At 29.7% G+C, this 21,130-nt stretch overlaps 1 protein-coding gene and 1 pseudogene across 1 annotated transcript; both read right to left on the minus strand.

The window, feature by feature from the left end:
• Positions 1-5,296: 5,296 nt before the first annotated feature.
• Positions 5,297-6,715, minus strand: LOC114283034 (putative glycosyltransferase At3g42180; annotated as a pseudogene).
• Positions 6,716-12,918: 6,203 nt separating this feature from the next.
• Positions 12,919-20,635, minus strand: LOC114282980 (putative glycosyltransferase At3g42180). The gene is made up of 4 exons (XM_028225771.2): positions 20,359-20,635; positions 20,088-20,236; positions 14,499-14,853; positions 12,919-13,726 (listed from the first exon to the last, which is right to left on the minus strand). Exons 1-4 carry the CDS (start codon positions 20,521-20,523, stop codon positions 13,064-13,066), a joined length of 1,332 nt encoding a protein of 443 aa, XP_028081572.2. The 5' UTR covers positions 20,524-20,635; the 3' UTR covers positions 12,919-13,063.
• Positions 20,636-21,130: the final 495 nt, after the last annotated feature.

The raw sequence follows: 21,130 nt of genomic DNA on the forward strand, positions 1-21,130 counted from the left end.
GTGCCTCATTCTTGGCCGGCAAGGCACAGTTTTGGTTGGCAGATGGCCGGCAACAACCTCCTGTGGCTGGCAGGCCACTGGTGCAATCCTCAGCACGTTTTTGGTAAGGCGGAGCAGAAAGAATTTGAAGTGTACTCAACCCTGCAAATAGAGCCTCTCGAGAGCAAAACGAAAGGCTTTTCAGGGCGAAAACCGAGTGCATGCATCCACCACTTCCCAAGGCGGAGCTGTGGCAGTGTAGTTTAGATATTTCGCATGATTAGTTTATGTACATTTATGTTGTAATTTAATTGATTAGTTTGCTAATTAGTTAAGTGTTGTAATAATTAGTAGGTTGCTAGTTATTCATTTGATTTGTAATGATTAGTCTAATTAGTTTAATCAGATTAATTAGCTTATCTTAGCTTAGATTAGCTTAGCTTATTCATTCGGACCCTCCTTCGCGAGGGCACAATGTTGTCATAAGTGTGCGTGCGTGTGTGTATGTCTTCCAACCCTACGTCTTTCTCCCTTTTATTTAATCGCTTTCGATGGTTAAATTAGGGGCATGTTTCAATTAGCATACCTTATGCTCGCATGTTTGCACCCATTCATTTGTCTTGCATGCACCGAGTCTCGGCGCATCATTCAAACTGCATCGTTATTTCAATACACTTCTTTGAATACGTGTTTAAACGCATGCTATCAAAGTGTTGCAAATGCCATATTAGTAGTCGAGCCTATTAATTTCATATTGCATATGTTGCATTAGACATCTTGTATAGTTAGGATCATGCATTGTTTCTAACTAGTTTTTGTTTTGGTTTGGAGTACTCGGTAAGCTTTTATGCTTTAGCATGCTTGCATGAGTGTGATTACCATATTGCCATATTTCACATGCTTGCTATGAGGCTATGTGCTTACTTGCTAAAACTGCATGAATGCCTATGGATGAAGGCTTTGTTGTTTGAATTTGAGCAATTCATCAAATGTGTGTTTTGAGCCCACTTTGCGAAGTGGCAAAATCATGTTTTAAGCCCAGCATGTTTGATGGAAAATCCGCATTTTAGCCCACTTAAGGGTAGCAAATTCAAACCATTTTCGAAAACAAACATGAGTTGAATTCATTCCAAATCTCGCGACTTAGTCTATACTTGCTTGTATGCATTACATAGTAAACCATTAGTAAAGGCCAATCTTTGATCGGGCGAGCAGGGGTGCTTCCTTCAGGACTTTCCCCTCTCGTAGCCAAGTTCCTGAGCCGAGACAACTTTGGTGATGACGGACACGTGGCCTTTGGCACGAGTCAGGATTTTCTACATTTTCCAAAAATAAAATATTTAGGTGACGACTCTGTAATCTGACAAAGCAGTCTAGTTTTGGCATTATTTGATCTAAAATCAATTTTTCAAAATGATTTACCGAATTGGACTCTTTGGTGTTTATCAATTTCACATTACACTTTGTGAGATTAGATTCAGAACCACAGGTAGAGTCTGAACTGTGAGGGCTTTTCTTTTCAAACAAGAAAGCCGGGAGGCGTGGAAAAAGGTGAGCCCACAATATCCCATGAGCTATAGTTGGAGCTATTTGATTTTTTTTTTTTTTTATCAGTTGATGTTCAATCTATTTTTAGTTTACGATTTTTTTTTTTTAAAGCAAGGCCATTGAGCTTTTATGAGTTGAGAGATAGAGAAATGGGTTCCAAAGCTCTCTTCTTCTTTTCAATCTTATCCTTTTCAGTGTTGTTTTCTCTCAATCTCAACCTAGCTTTTGCAAAAAATAAGGAAACTGAAGAACAAGTTGGTCTGGTTATGAACTTCTACAAAGATACATGTCCTCAAGTTGAAGAAGTGATCAGAGAGCAAGTCAAGCTTCTCTATAAACACCACAAGAACACTGCATTCTGTTTTTAAATGAGTATATATGTTCTTATCATTTTGGATTAAAATGTAATTTATCTAATTTAATCTTAACATTAAGAAACTAAAATGGATTTAATTTTTTAATAGGTTTTGGGTTTTATTTTTTGGGTCGGGATCCTCATAAAATGGGTTTTATTTTTTAACTGGATTTTGATTTTAGAAATGAATTTTTATTTTTAATTTGATTTCTGATATGGTTTTGATTTATGAAATAAGTTTGATTCTTTAATAGGAAATGGATGCTGATTTTTAAAATGAGCATTGATTTCTTATGATTTTAACACAAAGAAGGGGTATTGCTGTGCCTTAAGGCACAACTATTGTGCCCCTTGTAGAAGATTGTCCTGAGAGTTTTTCAATGATCTAAACTGTTCATATTGTAGGATTCGTTGAATAGATCATCCATACAAAAAATCTAGTTGATTGGATATATGTAGCTCTATAACTAAAGCACATTTGTTTCGATAAAAATTAAAGGTTAATATAACTTTCGTAAATTTTTAAAAACAATTAGGGCCTAATCATGGGGTTATGAATATCCGATTAATTTGATTTTTTACATTAATAATATTGTTGATGAACCCTACAATATGAATGGTTCAGATTATCGAAAAACACTCGGGAAGACCTCCCATAAGGTTGCAGCAGTACCCCCCTTCTCCGATTTAACAAAATCAAATCACAAATTTGAGAAAAATAGAGTGAAGAAAAAAAAATTCTATTTAATGAAAGAAGAAACAAAGGAAATAAATGGTTTGGAGTGAGAGACTAATTAGAGACGTTAAAGAGAGAGATAATAGGTAGAGGGAAGAGAGGAGAGAATAGAGATAATAAGTAGAGAGAGAATGAGTGGGAGACGGTAGATAGAGAGAGTCAAAAAGAAAGAGTGAGTGGGTAGATGTAAAGAGTCCTATAGAATTGTGATTCATTTATTTATCTTCTTGATAAATAATAGGGAACTTATGTAATCCGGAACATTTTTTAAATTATTTTCTCTCAAAAAAATAATAATAATGTCAAACGGAATTATTTTAATTTTTAATTATTTTAATAGATCAAAATAATTATATTTGAAAAGGTAATTAATTTGAATGAAAATGATTATGAATTTGGTCTTAATAAGTCTTACTCAATAATTTTAATTTGAGTGTTATCTGTCAAGAGCCTTAACATTAGCACATTTCTAAATCAAAGAGTATATTTTTGAGGCAAAGGGCATTCCATTTGCTTTGGGTTGTTTAAAAATTAACTTTTTAATTTTTTTTTTTGTCTTTTTTTGAAAAATGTATAAAATATATGAGAAATGATATGACCTAAAATAGATTAAAAGCTGAAAGATGATTTTTAATTATTTTTTCAAAATAACCCTTTGTGTGTTGGCTGGTATTGGGTTTAAAAAATATTTGTGGAAATTTTTTTGATACCCATGTCGAATGTTGGTGGAAATTTTTTGATACCCGTGATTATGGCGTTTGGAATTTTTTTAAGCCATTTTAACTCATTTTGAAAAATGGATTAAAAGTCATTTCCTAACTTTTAACTAATTTTGGGTGAAATCATCTCATATTTTTTTTATATGTTTTTTAAAAAAAATAAAAAAAAAACCAGAAAGTCAACTTTTATTTTATATATATACATCTACCAATACACATATATTTATTCACCGTGCACACACAAAAGTGGTTTCGTCCCACGTAGACCACTCAGGCTGTGGCACACACCAAAACTAAATATGTTTTGAATTTTAAATTTGTAAAAATTATTTTCCAAATATAAAATCAAATTGGCTTCGTTTGACATCATAAGTTGGGTCTAAAAAAATCACAAAATGATAAAATAGAGCAAAAATTAATAAGACAAAATGTCACATTCAAATTATAATTATTTTCAATGTTTCTCCCACGAAAGTCAAAAAAATCAAAAGTTTGTTTCAAACTATACTTTTTAATTCAGGTTAAAATAGTTAAAAACTCAATTCACTTCTCAAACGAAATCAAAATTTCAAGTTTGACAAACTCTTTTCAAAAATATAATTATAAAATTCATTTGAAAATTCAAACCAAATGGACCGTCTATTAATATTTTTACCTCAATTTTTTTTTTTCTTTTTTGGCAACAAGTTAGTTAAATTACATTTAACCCACCAATTTTACATTTAATTGTATTTTAATCTCAAATTTATTTTCACCGTACCTTCAGGTACGAGCATACACTAATATATATATATATATATATATATATATATATAATATCACGCTTCTAATAAAAGTAAGATTAAAAAAAACAAATACTATATCACATTCAATTAAGTTAATTGTAATTAAAATATTATTTCATTTTTTTTAATCACAGTTATAATAAAAATGATCTTTATACATAATTGTAGCAGTGCATCCTTGCTCCGCACCATCTAAAGGAGTAAAAGTACGATCCTGTGTGGATCACTAAATTCGTTCGTGAGCCTCTTTTTATTGAAATGCAAATGAAATGATTTCTGGAGTTTCTCCCAGATATGGGATCTAACAAATGAATGTTATCTTGGGAGTATATGCCTCGAAATTTGTAGTTAGAGATATTGAAGAAGCTTTATCAACTTGTCAAAATAAAACAAAATAAAATAATTTGATAAGAACACACTTTGAGGCGATAAGAAGACATTCAAGACTTGTTATTTGGTGATTCATAATAATAATAATAATAATAATAAAAGGCTTGGAATGCATAAGATCACATCATAATGAGCACAAAAGTAGCTTATCATATTTTCTTTAGCTTTGACTAAATTCACTTAAAAGTAAAAACGAAAGCTTAAGGATGTAGAAGAAAAAAAAAAAAAAAAAAAATCACAGTAGATCCATGTCATGTAGTGAATCAGCATACCATTTTATTTATTTTATGATTTTTTTTTTCTTTTTTGTGATTAGTTTTTGCGCCTCTACTCACATACATTCTACAATTTTCTCTTCAGTCACAAACGTTCATGTTAAATTTTGTCTGACTTATATTATTAATAAAACTAACCCAAGGGATTTGACTTAGTGAGAGAAAAAAACAACTAAGACTTTTTTTTTTTTTTTTGATCAGCAAAAAAAAAACCACTAAGACTTATTGCCCACGAGGTCGCAAATTCGAATCTTACGAAGGCTAAACATTTCAAACTTTCAAGCTATTGAAGATTTGCCCAGTTATTAATTTCAGGATTCCGAGATTAATCAAAATGTGTCTTCATGTAAGCTGATCTGGATACTCAATTATCAAAAAAAAAAAATATATATATATATATATATATATATTATTGATTATACTTGCAAATTGTTGAATACAATTCTGAATTTCACCTCGTGTCTTAGAATCAAAAAAATTGTACAAAAGGACTTACGAAAAAAAAGTTTCTAAGTTGGCAACTTGAAATTAAGCCTCCTCAACCACACTGAAGTGAAGTATCATGTGAATTACATCGAAAGGCCGCAACGGTTGGTTCAGTAGAAAATGCCGTGGCAATCCCCTCACTCTCTTTTGCATTTTTAAGTACTTCCAATCAGGAATTGTTTGCAAAATGCTCGTAATTTCGGGTATCTTATCCACCGAAACATTTACTGAAAATTGACTCCAATCAAAGACATCACTTAATGGTAACACATAATTATTTGAAATAATTACCGGTATGCAACCGGCATAAATTGCCTCAACAACCCTAGCACTTGCCACTTCAAAACCACTAGGGCACAAGCAAAACTCGCTTTGACCCATTAACTTGGTGTAGTTTTGTCCCTTGGGAAGGTACTCATGTACAATGACTTCATTGTCCTTGCCTTTCCAATGATCCAATAACATTTCTCGTATCCCGCCGTGGGCCCCACCAGTGAAGAAGGCGAGGATCGGACGGTTGTTTGGGGGCTGGCCATAATTTGGTGAGGCAAGCCTCTGAGCAGGTCCATAGACCTCAGGCATTGGTACATCTCTTCCAAGCTGGAAGCTTTCAGAGGTGTTGGCATTGCAAAGGACTCTTATGAAGTTCTTGAAGAATTGAGGGTTGCCACTTGAAAAACATCTGGCCCCTAAAGAGTTTCAAACAATTAGTAAATTAATAAGTAAAAATTATAATATTAACAATTTTCAGGTATAAACTATGAACAGGGTATAGTGTTTAATTTTTCTTTTTTTTTTTATTTTTGGCTAAGATAATTAACGTGATTATTAATTGGAAGACGGGAAAATGAATATTTAAATTATTAGAGAGCTAGTTAAATTATAGGCCTTTTTCTTTTACTTAAGTCAAATAATTGTTTTATTTTTTATTTTATTTTTTTTTTTGCATTTCAAAATGGAGAAATAACCCGGTCATAATCTTATTTGTTCTTTTAACATTTCGAAACTTACGATTCTCCAACACTTACTCATTTACTAATTTATGGGTATTTCATCAAATATATAACTATAGACCGATGCTTATATATGTTGTACCGATACTCTTTTTGAAAATCATAAAATGTACTTACCCAATCATGACATGAATCCATGAAATGGTCAGCTCCATTGCTCCTGTTCCAGTACGGATACTTGTTAGCCACAACGCTTATGTAGTCACTGACCACGTTTTGGAGCTGATCACGAGAATAGTTGGTGATGGGGATGAAGAACGCATGGGCTTCATCAGGGTGGGAGGCCATGAAAGGGTTTGTTTCGCTCTCCATCTCTGCTATGAACTGTCCTTCTATGGCATAGATGTCTTTGAATGGTCCTGCATGTACCAAGGGTTGCTCTCCTTCCCTGTATGTCCACACCTTGAATCTCTTCACCATCTCTATATGGCTCCTAAAAAAATTAAAATTAAAATCAAAATTAAAATTAAAATGGTCGTTATTTTATGGCCACAAACTACATAATGGAAGGATTGAGAGCATTAGACTTGAACAAACTGAAGTGTCAAGAGTTAAAAATTTGGCAACAATGGTAGCAGTCACGTTATATTTTTCATCAAGAAAAGAACAGAATTTAGCAATCAGATTAAATAGGGAAAAATTCAATAGTTGAAGAACAAAATTTTGTAATAAAAATTTTTCATCACTAAAATATAAAGATAGTAGAGTCCATACATGTAAAACCATGTCCATATGTCTAGCGGTAAAAGTACACTTATTTGCAATATTTTCTAAAATTTAAACTTTAAAAAGACTAAAGGAAGAATTGAAAATACTTCAAGGGGCAAATTGTAATTTAATCTTCTTTATAATCTAATGTAACACAATTGCAGTTATTGTAAGACCTCTTGCATTATGAATTGTTGTTATTAAAATATAATACTTCCTCCGTCCCAAAATAATGGTCCATTTTGGAAAATCTAACTTTTTTTGGTAGTATAATTATTACATTTAAAAAAAGTTGATTTTCCAAAATTATCCTTTTGATAGTATATTTTTGAAAATATCAATGTCATAATTACACTTTTTATATTGTTTATTAATTTAAAAGAAGGGTAAAATAGGAAATTTATATTATTTTTGTACTTGATTTTGAAAGAGAGACTAATATTTTGGGACAATGAAAAATAGAATAAGGGACTAATATTTTGAGACGGAGGGAGTATAAAAAATGTGATTGCTCTAATAGATATATATATATATGTGTGTGTGTATTTTAAATATTATGAGAGCTTCAAACATTATTTACATGGAGAACAGAGAGGGAACTTGAACCCTAATCAAACAGAGAAGCGTGAACCAAGTCACAAGATACCATCAGCAGCTAAGCTCATGAATGAGGAATAAATTACAGAGTGATACAATTAATTAATTAAAAGCTTTCAAAAATAACGCAAAGTGAGTGTGCACTTAATTGTTTTTTTAAATAAAGTACTTGGATTGTACTTTAATCAGCACGGACCAGCACCAGCTTTTGCGCCATACTTAACTACCATCGCGTGCCCTGCCTATACAAACTTAGGTAAATTACACTGTGCCCCTCACAAATTTAGTATAATTATATCAGATTTTTTTAATATTTTTTAATTTATATAAAACTTAATTTTATTTTTATCAGTAATTCATTGGTCATATCGATGAAAAAATGATATTGTCATATTTTTTATACTAAAATTTATATTTTATTTTTTTATTTTTGTGTTTTACATCATTTGTGCTAAGTTTAATTTATTTCATCTTAGGGTAAATTACGCAAATAGTCCATATACTTTACACGATGTGTCAATTTGGTCCCTGTAATTTCAATTTGCTCGATTTTGCTCCTTAATTTAACGAATTATGTCATTTTAGTTCAATAAATAACGGTTGTTAAATTAATTTAACGGAAGGTCAAATAGTGTGTCAATTTGGTCATTGTACTTTACACGATGTGTCAATTTGATCCCTATAGTTTCAATTTTCTCGATTTTGACATGGACTAAATTGACACATTGTGAAAAATTCAGAGACCAAATTGACATATTGTTTTGACTTTCTGTTAAATTAACTTAACAACCGTTATTTATTGGACTAAAATGACACAATCCGTTAAATTAAGCTGCAAAATTGAGCAAATTAAAACTACAGAGACCAAATTAACACATCGTGTAAAGTATATAGACTATTTACATAATTTTCCCTTAATCTTATTAAAAGAGAGATTTGTGAAGTTATACTAAACTGTGAGACTTCTTGCTATTTTTCTAAACATCTGGGAGAGTGTCTCTAATATATTTATGTTTGTTATTTTGGAGAATATTAACAAAATCACCTCTCCATAGGCTTGATTACTATTGACTATTTAGTATTTCTAAAGCATTATGACATTTCTTACATGGTACTCTAAGCCAATCAGGTAGCAAAAAAATTTATAAGTGAAATTTGCTAACTCACCTTCATTAGATAGTTAGGAAACAAAAAATGATATATTAAATGGATGTTTCAATTTTTCATTGGTCAATAATATCATCTTAACATTGTTACATGCTATTTCAAGAATCTAATAATTTTTCGTTAAATGTAAATATTCACTGTTAGTCAACTAATTTTTAAATAATTTTTTTTCCTCTACTTTCTCTTTCTCTTCCATATCCAACAATTAAAAAAAATTGAATGACTGAATATTTAAAAGACTAACCAGCTAAAATAAATAGCATTGTTAGAGAATGTATATGAAAAATAACAATAAATAAATAAAAATACCTTTTAAATAATTGTTTTAACAAATATTATTTGAGATGCTCATGAGGTCACAAGTTTTATTCTCCCCTTTCTTCTCAATGTATCAAAAATAAATTTTTAGAGAAATTGATCTAGAATTAGGGAAATTCAACAAGTATTAGGTCATATTGTAGGTCATATTTGATTCACATATTAGATTAAGCGGAAATGGATATGTACTTCTCAAATATGTTAGGACATTTTAATAATTTGTCCATTAAAGAGTCATTTTGGTATTATCTAATTCCAAGATAATTTAAACCAATCCTGTCCCTCATTAACAAATCAAGTGATGCGTAAGGTACGCAGTGTGATCATGTGATTGGATGTTCCCTCAGAATTAATATTTCAACACCAGAGCCTTACTACGTGGTTTAGAATAAAATTTTGAAGTACTTATTACTCTAATCAACCTTGATTCCAGTCAAATTTGTCTCTTGGAGCACAAATTTTGCAAAAAGTTTGCAAGACTTATAAATGTTACAAAACCATAAAAGAAGTAAAACACTAATCAATAAATCCAACTGGTGCTCTACCTAACTGTTAAAATAGAAAACTTTAAGGTGAACCATATGGTGTCACCTTGATCTTGAATCCTACATTTTTTCAGGGCAATTAAATGCCACGGAATATCATTCGCAGAAATCAGAGGACTAAAGACTCATTTGGAAATTGAATTATTTTAGTTGATTTGTTGACTATTTTAGCCTGATTAAAAAAGTTATGTTTGGGATGATAATTGGGCTTTTTTGTAGTTGACTTGATAGTTGTGAGAGAAAGAGTAAAATAATTATAATTTGGCTGTGATATTTTATCTCATTGACTATTTTAGTTTTTTTTGTCTTTATTGACAATTTTAACTTAAAAAACTCTTCAACTTACCTCCCAAAGAGGGCCTAATTACATCAATAATCCTCAAAGTTTACATTTTATTGCACTTCAATATTCAATCTTTTGATTTTGTCAATTTGATTATCAAATTACAAAATGTGAGTTTAATGCCAAGCACTCGCACCATCTAAATTGATTAACAGGAGCTTTAAAGATAAAAAATGAAAGTAAAATTAAAACACATGCTTTGAAGATCAAAATGCAACAAAATGCATAATTTAGATGTCGTTGGTGTATTTGCTCCTTTGTTGACATTTTGTAAAAAATACTAAAAATATCATAGCTCCTATTAATCAATTTGGATGGTGCGAGCACCGAGAACCATTTAAACTCATATTTTATACATTAAAATTAAATTGATAAAATTAAAATATTAAAGATTAAAGTGTCACAAAACACATACTCAACGACTAATTGGTATAATAAGTTCTTCAAACAAAAACAAAATGGTAAATTACACTAACCTCTCCTGAGGTTGGAAAAAAATACAATAAGTCCAACAATTTTAGCATAATTATATTGACCTAGTAATATTTTGGAAAGTATGGCTTCGTTTGGGAAGTGGGTTGGTTTTTTGGCCTTTTTGACTATTTTAGCTTGAAGCTAAAAAGCCTAGTTTGGGAAGGACTTTTGGCTTTTTTGACATTTTTCTAATTATTTTCTCTCCAAAAAAATAATAATAAAGTCAAACGGAATTATTTTAATTTTTAATTATTTTAATAGATTAAAATAATTATATTTGAAAAGATAATTAATTTGAATGAAAATGATTATGAATTTGATCTTAATAAGTCTTACTCAATAATTTTAATTTGAGTGCTATCTGTCAAAAGCCTTAACATTAGCACATTTCTAAATCAAAGAATATATTTTGGAGGCAAAGGGCAAGGCATTTGCTTTCCGTTTAAATCAAAGAATATATTTTGGAGGCAAAGGGCAAGGCATTTGCTTTCGGTTGTTTAAAAATTAACTTTTTGATTTTTTTTTTTTGTTTTTTTTTGAAAAATGTATAAAAAATGTAAGAGATTGAAAGATAGATTTAATTATTTTTTCAAAATAACCCTTTGCGTGCTGGTTGGTACTGGGTTTAAAAAAATGTTTGTGAAAATTTTTTTGATACCCGTGTCGAATGTTGGTGGAAATTTTTTGATACCTGTGATTATGGCGTTCGAAAATTTTTTTTAGCTTACAAATTTTTTAACCCATTTAAACTTATTTTGGAAAATGGGTTAAAAGTCATTTTCTAACTTTAAACTAATTTTTGGTCAACTCATCTCATATTTTTTTATATTTTTTTAAAAAAAAATCAAAAAATCAACTTTTATTTTATATATATGCATCTACCAATACACATATATCTATTCATCCCCCACACACAAAAGTGGTTTGGTCCACGTAGACCACTTGGGGTGTGGCGCACACCAAAATATGTTTTGAATTTTAAATTTGTGAAAATTATTTTCCAAATATACAATTAAATTGGCTTCGTTTGACATCACAAGTTGGGACTAAAAAATTACAAAATGACAAAATAGAATAAAAATTAATAAGACAAAATGTCATATTCTAATTATAATTATTTTTAATTTTTCTCCCACAAAAGTAAAAAAAAATTAAAAGTTTGTTTCAAACGATACTTTTTAATCCAAGTTAAAATAGCTAAAAACTCAATTCACTTCTCAAACGAAATCAAAATTTCAAGTTTGACAAATTCTTTTCAAAAACATAATTATAAAATCCATTTGAAAATTCAAACCAAATGGACCATCTATTAATATTTTTTGACCTCAAATTTTTTTTTTTTTTTTTTGGCAACAGGTTAGTTAAATTACATTTTAACCCAATAATTTTACATTTAATTATATTTTAATCTCAAATTTATTTTCACCATACCTTCAGGTACGAGCATTCACTAGTATATATATATATATAATATCATGCTTCTAATAAAAGTAAGATTAAAAACAAATACTATATCACATTCAATTAAGTTAATTGTAATTAAAATATTATTTCATTTTTTTTTAATCACAGTAATAATAAAAATGATCTTTATACATAATTGTAGCAGTGGATCGTTGCTCCTCACCATCTAAAGGAGTAAAAGTACGATCCTGTGTGGATCACTAAATTCGTTCGTGAGCCTCTTTTTATTGAAATGCAAATGAAATGATTTCTGGAGTTTCTCCCAGATATGGGATCTAACAAATGAATGTTATCTTGGGAGTATATGCCTTGAAATTTGTAGTTAGAGATATTGAAGAATTTATCAGCTTGTCAAAATAAAATAAAATAAAATAATTTGATAAGAACACACTTTGAGGCGATAAGAAGACATTCAAGACTTGTTTTTGGTGATTCATGGTAATAATAATAATAATAATAATAATAATAATAATAATAATAATAATAATAATAATAGGCTTGGAATGCATAAGATCATATCATAATGAGCACAAAAGTAGCTTATCATATTTTCTTTAGCTTTGACTAAATTCACTTAAAAGTAAAAACGAAAGCTTAAGGATGTAGAAGAAAAAAAAAATAATCACAGTAGATCCATGTCATGTAGTGAATCAGCATACCATTTTATTTATTTTATGATTTTTTTTTTCTTTTTTGTGATTAGTTTTTGCGTCTCTGTAGACATTACATTCTACAATTTTCTCTTCAATCTCAAACGTTCATGTTAAATTTTGTCTGACTTATATTATTGATAAAACTAACCCAAGGGATTTGACTTACTGAGAGGAAAAAACAACTAAGACTTTATTTTTTAATTAGCAAAAGAAAACCACTAAGACTTATTGCCCACGGGGTCGCAAATTCGAATCTCACGAAGGCTAAACATTCCAAACTTTCAGGCTATTGAAGATTTGTCCAGTTATTAATTTCATGTTCCGAGATTAATCGGAGTGTGTCTCCATGTAAGTTGATTTGGATATCCAATTATCAAAAATATATATATATATATATATATATATATATTATTGATTAAACTTGCAAATTGTTGAATACAATTCTGAACTTCACCTTGTATCTTAGAATCAAAAAAATTGCACAAAAGGACTGAGAAAAAAAAAGTTTCTAAGTTGGCAACTTGAAATTAAGCCTCCTCAGCCACACTGAGTGAAGTATCATGTGAATTACATCGAAAGGCCGCGACGGTCGGTCCAGTAGAAAATGTCGTAGCAATCCCCTCACTCTCTTTTGCATTTTTAAGTACTTCCAATCAGGAATTGCTTGCAAAATGGTCTTAATTTCGGGTATCTTATCCACCGAAACACTTACTGAAAATCGACTCCAATCAAAAACATCACTGAATGGTAACACATAATTATTTGCAATAATTACCGGTATGCAACCGGCATAAATTGCCTCAACAACCCTAGGACTTGCCACTTCAAAACCACTAGGGCACAAGCAAAACTTGCTTTGACCCATTAACTTGGTGTAGTTTTGTCCCTTGGGAAGGTACTCATGTACAATGACTTCATTGTCCTTGCCTTTCCAATGATCCAATAACATTTCTCGTATCTCGCCGTGGGCCCCACCAGCGAAGAAGGCGAGGATCGGACGGTTGTTTGGGGGCTGGCCATAATTTGGTGAGGCAAGCCTATGGGCAGGTCCATAGAACTGAGGCATTGGTACATCTCTGCCAGGCTGGAAGCTTTCAGAGGTGTTGGCATTGCAAAGTACTCTTATGAAGTTCTTGAAGAATTGAGGGTTGCCACTTGAAACATCTGGCCCCTAAAGAGTTTCAAACAATTAGTCAATTAATAAGTAAAAATTATAATATTGACAATTTTCGGGTATAAACTATGAACAGGGTAGAGTTTACTTTTATTTATTTTTTTATTTTTGGCTAAGGTAATTAACGTGATTATTAATTGGAAGAGGAGAAAATGAGTATTTAAATTATTGGAGAGCTAATTAAATTATATCTTTTACTTAAGTCAAATAATTGTTTTATTTTTTATTTTATTATTCGTGCGTTTCAAAATGGAGAAATAACCCGATCATAATCATAATTATTATTTTAACATTTCGAAACTTACAATTCTGCAACACTTACTCATTTACTAATTTATGAGTATTTCACCCAATATATTGTTGCGAAGTAATCTTGTTTCACTATAAAATAATTTCCACTGGCCTAAGAGTAGAATAGAGGCTATAAATCAAGATTGTCAAAAATAGCGGCTGCAAATCAAGTTTGTCGTTTGAAATTTGTTGCCTCAGCCGTAGTTGCATTTAATACGTTCACATTATTAATTTTATCTATACATAGTTATGTGTTTTGAGAATTCAGTGTGGGTGAAAAAGAATAGAGTTAGAGAGTCCTAAATATTTGAGTTGAATAATCTGCTTTTCTGATTATACATTCTCTCTCGTATTTGTTTTTATTTTGTGAACCATTATAAGTGGTTTACACTTCACTCCCACCTACCTATATAACTAGAGGCGGATGCTTATATATGTTGTAACCATACTGTTATTTAAAATCATAAAATGTACGTACCCAATCATGACATGAAACCATGAAATGGTCAGCTCCGTTGCTCCGGTTCCAGTACGGATACTTGTTAGCCACAACGCTTATGTAGTCACTGACCACATTTTGGAGCTGATCACGAGAATAGTTGGTGATGGGCATGTAAACGAAGTCAACAATGTTGGCGACACTGATGGGGATGAAGAATGCATGGGCTTCATCAGGGTGGGAGGCCATGAAAGGGTTTGTTTCGCTCTCCATCTCTGCTATGAACTGTCCTTCTATGGCATAGATGTCTTTGGATGGTCCTGCATGTACCAAGGGCTGCTCTCCTTCCCTGTATGTCCACACCTTGAATCTCTTCACCATCTCTATGTGGCTCCTAAAAAAAATTAAATTAAAATGGTTGTTATTTTATGGCCACAAACTAAATAATTGAAGTTTTACTTTCTTTGATCAAAAAAAAAAAAAGTGTTGAAGGATTGAAAGCTATTAGAGTTGAGAGTACTATGATGAGTGCTGAAGAAAATAAATAAATAAATTGTCAAAAATAGACCAAACTGAAGTGTCAAGAGTTAAGAGAATTTTGGCAACAATGGTAGCCATCACGTCAGATTTTAAATCAAGAAAAGAACAGAAATTAACAATCAGATTAAATAGGGAAAAATTATATAGTTGGAGAACAAAATTTTAAGATTAATTTTGTGATAAAAATTTTTCATCACTAAAATATAAATAAATACACGTAAAACCATGTCGATATATCTAGTTGTAAAAGTTCATTTATTTGAAACATTTTCTAAAATTTAAACTTTAATATTGTGTTTGGTTGGGAGATTTGGGGAGTAATTTGGAAAGGGAAAGGAAAAAGGTATGTGGAACCAGGTAAAATGTAAGTATATTTTATTCATATTTCACTTAACTTTTCATTTTCTCTTTCCAAATTCCTCGTCAAATCTCTCAACGAAACACGGTGTAAGGTAAATTGTAATTTAATCTTCTTTATAATCTAATATAACACAATTACTGTTATTGTAAGACCTCTTGCATTATGAATTGTTGTTCTTAAAATATAATAAAAAATGTGATTGCTCTATTTTTATTTTTTTTTAAATATTTTGAGAACTTCAAACATTATTTACATGGGAAATAGAGAGAGAACTTGAAACCTAATCAAACGGAGAAGCGTGAACCAAGTCACAAGATACCATCAGCAGCTAAGCACATGAATGAGGAATAAATTATAGAGTGATACAATTAATTAATTAAAAGCTCAAAATGACGCAAAGTTAGGATGTACTTAATTGTTTTTTTAAATAAAGTACTTGGTTTGTACTTAATTAGCACGGACCAGCACCAGCTTTTGCGCCACACTTAACTACCATCGCGTGCCCTGCCTATATAAACTTAGGTAAATTACACTGTGCCCCTCACAATTTTAGTATAAATATATTGGATTTTTATTTTTATATTTTATAATTTATATAAAACTTAATTTTATTTTTATCAGTAATTCATTAGTCATATCGATGAAAAAAATGATATTATCATATCTTTTATACTGAATTTTATATTTTATTTTTGGGCGAACTACATTAATAGTCCCTGTAGTTTGGGGCTTGTGTCATTTTGATTCTTAATTTTTCAATTATGACACATTTGACCCTGACTTTTGAATCTTATTCCAACTAAGGACAATTGAAAATACAATTGTTCAATTTCAAGGGTAAAGTAGTCAATTTGATAAAATATAAACTAATTTACCAAAATAAATATCAAAAAAATATTTTTGAATTTTTAAAATTATTTCTACCTATCAAAGATAAAATTATGTAAAATTGATAAATCTTTTACACATTTTTTTATTTTTTTTATCAAATTAATTTTTATTATGTGTTTGGATGATGATCATGTAATAGGTGGTTGCTAGCCTTTTAATGTGTAATCGATATATTTAATATATGAAATTTTTTTAGTTTTGAATTTTTTGATTTAATGGATTGGTTTAATAATGATATCAAATTTGTTGCCATATTTAACGTTTGAAAAAAGAGAAACTAATTTAATGAAAATAAAAACAACCACCATTATATGATCATCATCCAAACATATAATACAAATTAATTTGGTAAAAAATAAATAAATAGATGTGTAAAATATTTATCAATTTTACATAATTTTATCATTGGTGGGTAGAAATAATTTTTAAAAATCTAAAAATATTTCTTGACATTTATTTTTGTCAAATTAATTTATATTTTATCAAATTGATGATTTTGTCCTTGAAATTGAGTAAAGGTATATTCAATTGTCCTTATTTGAAACCAGATTCAAAATTTAGGGTCAAATGTGTCACAATTGAAAAATCAAGAACCAAAGTGATATAAATCCTAAACTATAGGGACCTTTAGTGTAATTCCCCATTGATTTTTTTATGTTTGTGTTTTACATCATTTGTGCTAAGTTCAATTTATTTAATCTTATTAAAAGAGAGATTTGTGTAGGTATACTAAACTGTGAGACTTCTTGCTATTTTTCTAAACATCAGGGAGAGTGTCTATAATTTATTTATGTTTGTTATTTTGGATAATATTAACAAAATCACAACTCCATAGGCTTGATTACTATTAACAATTTTGATTGAGTGCGGGAAACTATTTAGTATTTCTGAAGCATCATACGACATTTCTTACATAGTACTCTAAACCAATCAGGTAGCAAAAAAAATTATAAGTGAAATTTGCTAATTCACCTTCATAGATAGTTTGGAAACAAAAAATGATATACTAAAATGGATGTTTCAATTTTTCATAGGTCAATAATATCATCTTAACATTGTTACATGCTATTTCAGAAATCTAATAATTTTTCGTTAAATGTAAATAGTCACTGTTAGTCAACTAATTTTTATATAATTTTTTTTCCCTCTTCTTTCTCTTTAAAAATTTAATTAAAAGAAAAAATAAAAAAGAAAAATGAATGAAAGAATATTTAAAAGACTAACTAGCTAAAATTAATAGCATTGTTAGAGAATGCATATGAAAAATAACTATAAATGAATAAAAATATCATTTAAATAATTGTTTTAACAAATATTATTTGAGATGATCATGAGTTCACAAGTTTTATTCTCCCTTCTCCTCTCAATATATCAAAAATAATTTTTTAGGCAAATTGATCTAGAACTAGGGGAACTCATAGTGTAGGTCATATTTAATTCATATCTATACTATATATTAAGCAAAATGGGGTTTTTAACCCCAAGCCTTGTGGGAGCTCCAATCTCCCAATCTAAATTTTCTGATTTTTTGATTTTTTTAAAAAAAATCTTAGCATTTATTAACTTCTCCCAACTCTCAAGTCTTACCCTCAAAATAACACTTTAGTGCATTAAGAACAAGCATAAAAAAAATTCTTTGAAATCCAACACATATGAATTCCTTGAAAATTCCAAATACATATGATTATTATCCCTCATAATAAAACTTTAATGCATTAAGAACAAGCATAAAAAAAAATTTTGAAAAGTCCAGCACATATGATTATTATCAAAATATTAAACTTTAATATAATATAATAAAAAAGACATTTAATTCCTTAAAAAGTCCAACACATATGATTATTATCAAAATATTAAACTTTAATATAATATAAAAAAATGAAAAAAAGAAGACATTTAAAAACAAAGAAAGAAAACATTTAAAAATCACAATTCACATACATATAGATAATTGTAAATACAATCCGTGCATAGCACGAGTGATATACTAGTATTAGATTAAGTGGAAATGGATACATACTTCTCGAATATGTGAGGGTATTTTAATAAGAGAAAAGCCTCAGACCTCCACTGGGGTTGACCCTCAAGGCCTCCAATAGAGTGTGATTGGTTGAAATATTTTTTATTTAATTTTTTTTTTCTTGATCCACAGCCTCCCACGTGGAAATGGAGTGCTGTGGTTCACCCCCACTGGGTCCCAGCACGGCTGTTTTAATAATTTGTCCATTAAAGAGTCATTTTGGTATTATTTAAGGAAAATGAGTGGGAGCACTAATGATGTGACAGTAGGTCTCACCGTGAATGATTTGATGTTTTGGTCTTGATGTTGTATTTTTTTTTTATTGAGTGTCATGTCATTAGTGGTCTTTTTAAAGCTCTAAAATTAATGGTCTCTATCATTGTTAATTATTTAATTCCAAGATAATTTAAACCAATCCTGTCCCTCACTAACAAATCAAGTGATGCGTAAGGTACGCGGTGTGATCATGTGATTGGATGTTCCCTCAGAATTAAGATTTCAACACCAGAGCCTTATTATGTGGTTTAGAATATAATTTTGAAGTACTTATTACTGTAATCAACCTTGATTCCAGTCAAATTTGTGCCTCAATTAGAGCCCAAATTTTGCAAAAAGTTTGCCAGACTTTTAAATGTTACAAAACCATAAAAGAAGGAAAACACTAATCAATAAATCCAACTGGTGCTCTACCTAACTGTTAAAATAGAAAACTTTAAGGTGAACCGTATGGTGTCAACTTGATCTTGAATCCTACATTTTTTCAGGGCAATTAAATGCCACGGAACATCATTAGCAAAAATCAAACGACTAAGGGCTCATTTGGAAACTTAATTATTTTAGTTGATTTGTTGACTATTTTAGCCTGATTAAAAAAGTTGTATTTATGATGATAGTTGACATTTTTTGTAGTTGATTTGATGGTTGCGAAAGAAAAAGTGAAATAATTATAGTTTGGCTTTGACATTTTGACTTATTGACTATTTTAACTTATTTTGTCTTTATTGACTACTTTAACTAAAAAAACACTCCAACTCACTTCCCAAAGAGGGCCTAATTACATCAATAATTCTCAAAGTTTACATTTTATTGCACTTCAATATTCCAATCTTTTGATTTTGCCAATTTGATTATCAAATTACAAAATGTGAGTTTAAGTCCAAGCACTCGCACCATCTAAATTGATATTGATTTACAGGAGCTTTAAAAGATTAAAATAATAATAATAATATAATAAAATCAAAACACATGCTTTGGAGATCAAAATGCAACAAAATACATAATTTAGATATCATTTGTCTATTTGCTCCATTGTTGACATTTTGTAAAAAACAATACTAAAAATATCATACGCCTATTAATAAATTTGGGTAGTGCGAGCACCGAGAAACATTTAAACTCATATTTTATAGGTTGAAAATTCAATTGATAAAATTAAAATATTAAAGATTAAAGTGTAACAAAACACATACTCAATGACTAATTGGTATAATTAGTTCTTCAAACAAAAACAAAATGGTAAATTATACTAAACTCTCCTGAGGTTTGAAAAAAAATATAATAAGTCTAACAATTTTAGCATAATTACATTGACCTATTAATATTAAAGGAATCAAAACTAACCTACATGATGAGAAGACATAAACATAAATAAGGTAAAATATATATATTTTAACATAAAAGAGACAAATAATGTAAAAAATCTTAAGGGAGTCAAATATAATTATGTTAAATTTATGAGATTTGTTGTATTTTTTTTCAAATTAACTGCTAGAAAGAAATCTAAAAATTACAAGAAAATGCAAGTGGAAAAACTCACTGATGAAACGCATAGGAGTTTCTGTAAATGGATCCCCTAGGTATGAATCTATCTTCTCTCCCATGTCTCCGCATACGAATCGCTTCGTTGATCGCAGCCCGTGCTTGAGCTAAATCTTCTTCAACTCCTTCAACACCACGTTTCTTCTTCTGCACATGTACAAAGTGGAAACAAAATGAATCATTAAAAAAATGATTCCAAAAACAAAACCATGCTTTCAAAAGCACAACATAGTATAATGACAGTAATCTGTATTAGTAGGCACACTGACAGTGGTTGATGTGGAGTCTGAGAGAAACAGGCCTTGTGCGTTGTTGAAAGAGAAGAGAGTGATGAAATGGTTCTGATGTAGAGTTGGAGACAAGTAGAGTAAAAGAAAAAGAAGAAGAGTTGGGAATATCAAGACTTGTATGGTGCAACTGATAACAGCTGCCATGCCCAGTTTTCTTCACTTTGTTCTTTGTTTTGGGTTGCTTTTTGGACACAGAGAAAAGTGGAGACGCCTATACATATGGCCTTCGCTTTCAAAGCAAATACTGATCCAGAGTGCTCTTATATATCGCCCAAGCAAAATGATAAATACATTTTTAAAAATATAAATTATTTTCGTATTTTTTTTTTTTTTGTTATAAAGTAATAAAATCAAAACTTGTCCTATCATTTTATATTATTTTTTTAAGGAAGATTTTTTAGTGGGCAAAATTCATTATAAGTACTGTGCCCTTTTATGATTTAAATATAATCAGAAAGTCTTTAAGTGATTTTGGATCAAAATACAATCATTAACACTACTAACTATAAATGTAAAATGATTTTAATACTCTCAAACTCTATATCGTTTTTGTTATTTTGTTTTTGTCTCCTCTCTTGTACACATAATTTACAATGTCTAGCATTAATTCAATTAAATCAAAATTAATTATAAATTATTTATTGTAATTTTTAGCTTTTTATTCTAATTAAATTAATTCTAAATTCTTAATTACTCATTGCAATTTTATCATATTAATTTAATTATATTTTAGATCAATTCTTAATTATTA

This window comes from Camellia sinensis, chromosome 13 (assembly GCF_055761805.1).
Source record: "Camellia sinensis isolate YWXY chromosome 13, ASM5576180v1, whole genome shotgun sequence".
NCBI classification, from domain to species: Eukaryota; Viridiplantae; Streptophyta; class Magnoliopsida; order Ericales; family Theaceae; genus Camellia; species Camellia sinensis.

Excerpts from the sequence above, each read along its gene's own strand:
- LOC114282980 (XM_028225771.2), bottom strand. The coding sequence starts at position 20,523 with ATGGCAGCTGTTATCAGTTGCACCATACAAGTCTTGATATTCCCAACT. Across the intron at positions 20,237-20,358 it reads CAGACTCCACATCAACCACT|AAGAAGAAACGTGGTGTTGA; the intron begins GTCAGTGTGCCT and ends GTACATGTGCAG. Across the intron at positions 13,727-14,498 it reads TGGTTTCATGTCATGATTGG|GGGCCAGATGTTTCAAGTGG; the intron begins GTACGTACATTT and ends GAAACTCTTTAG.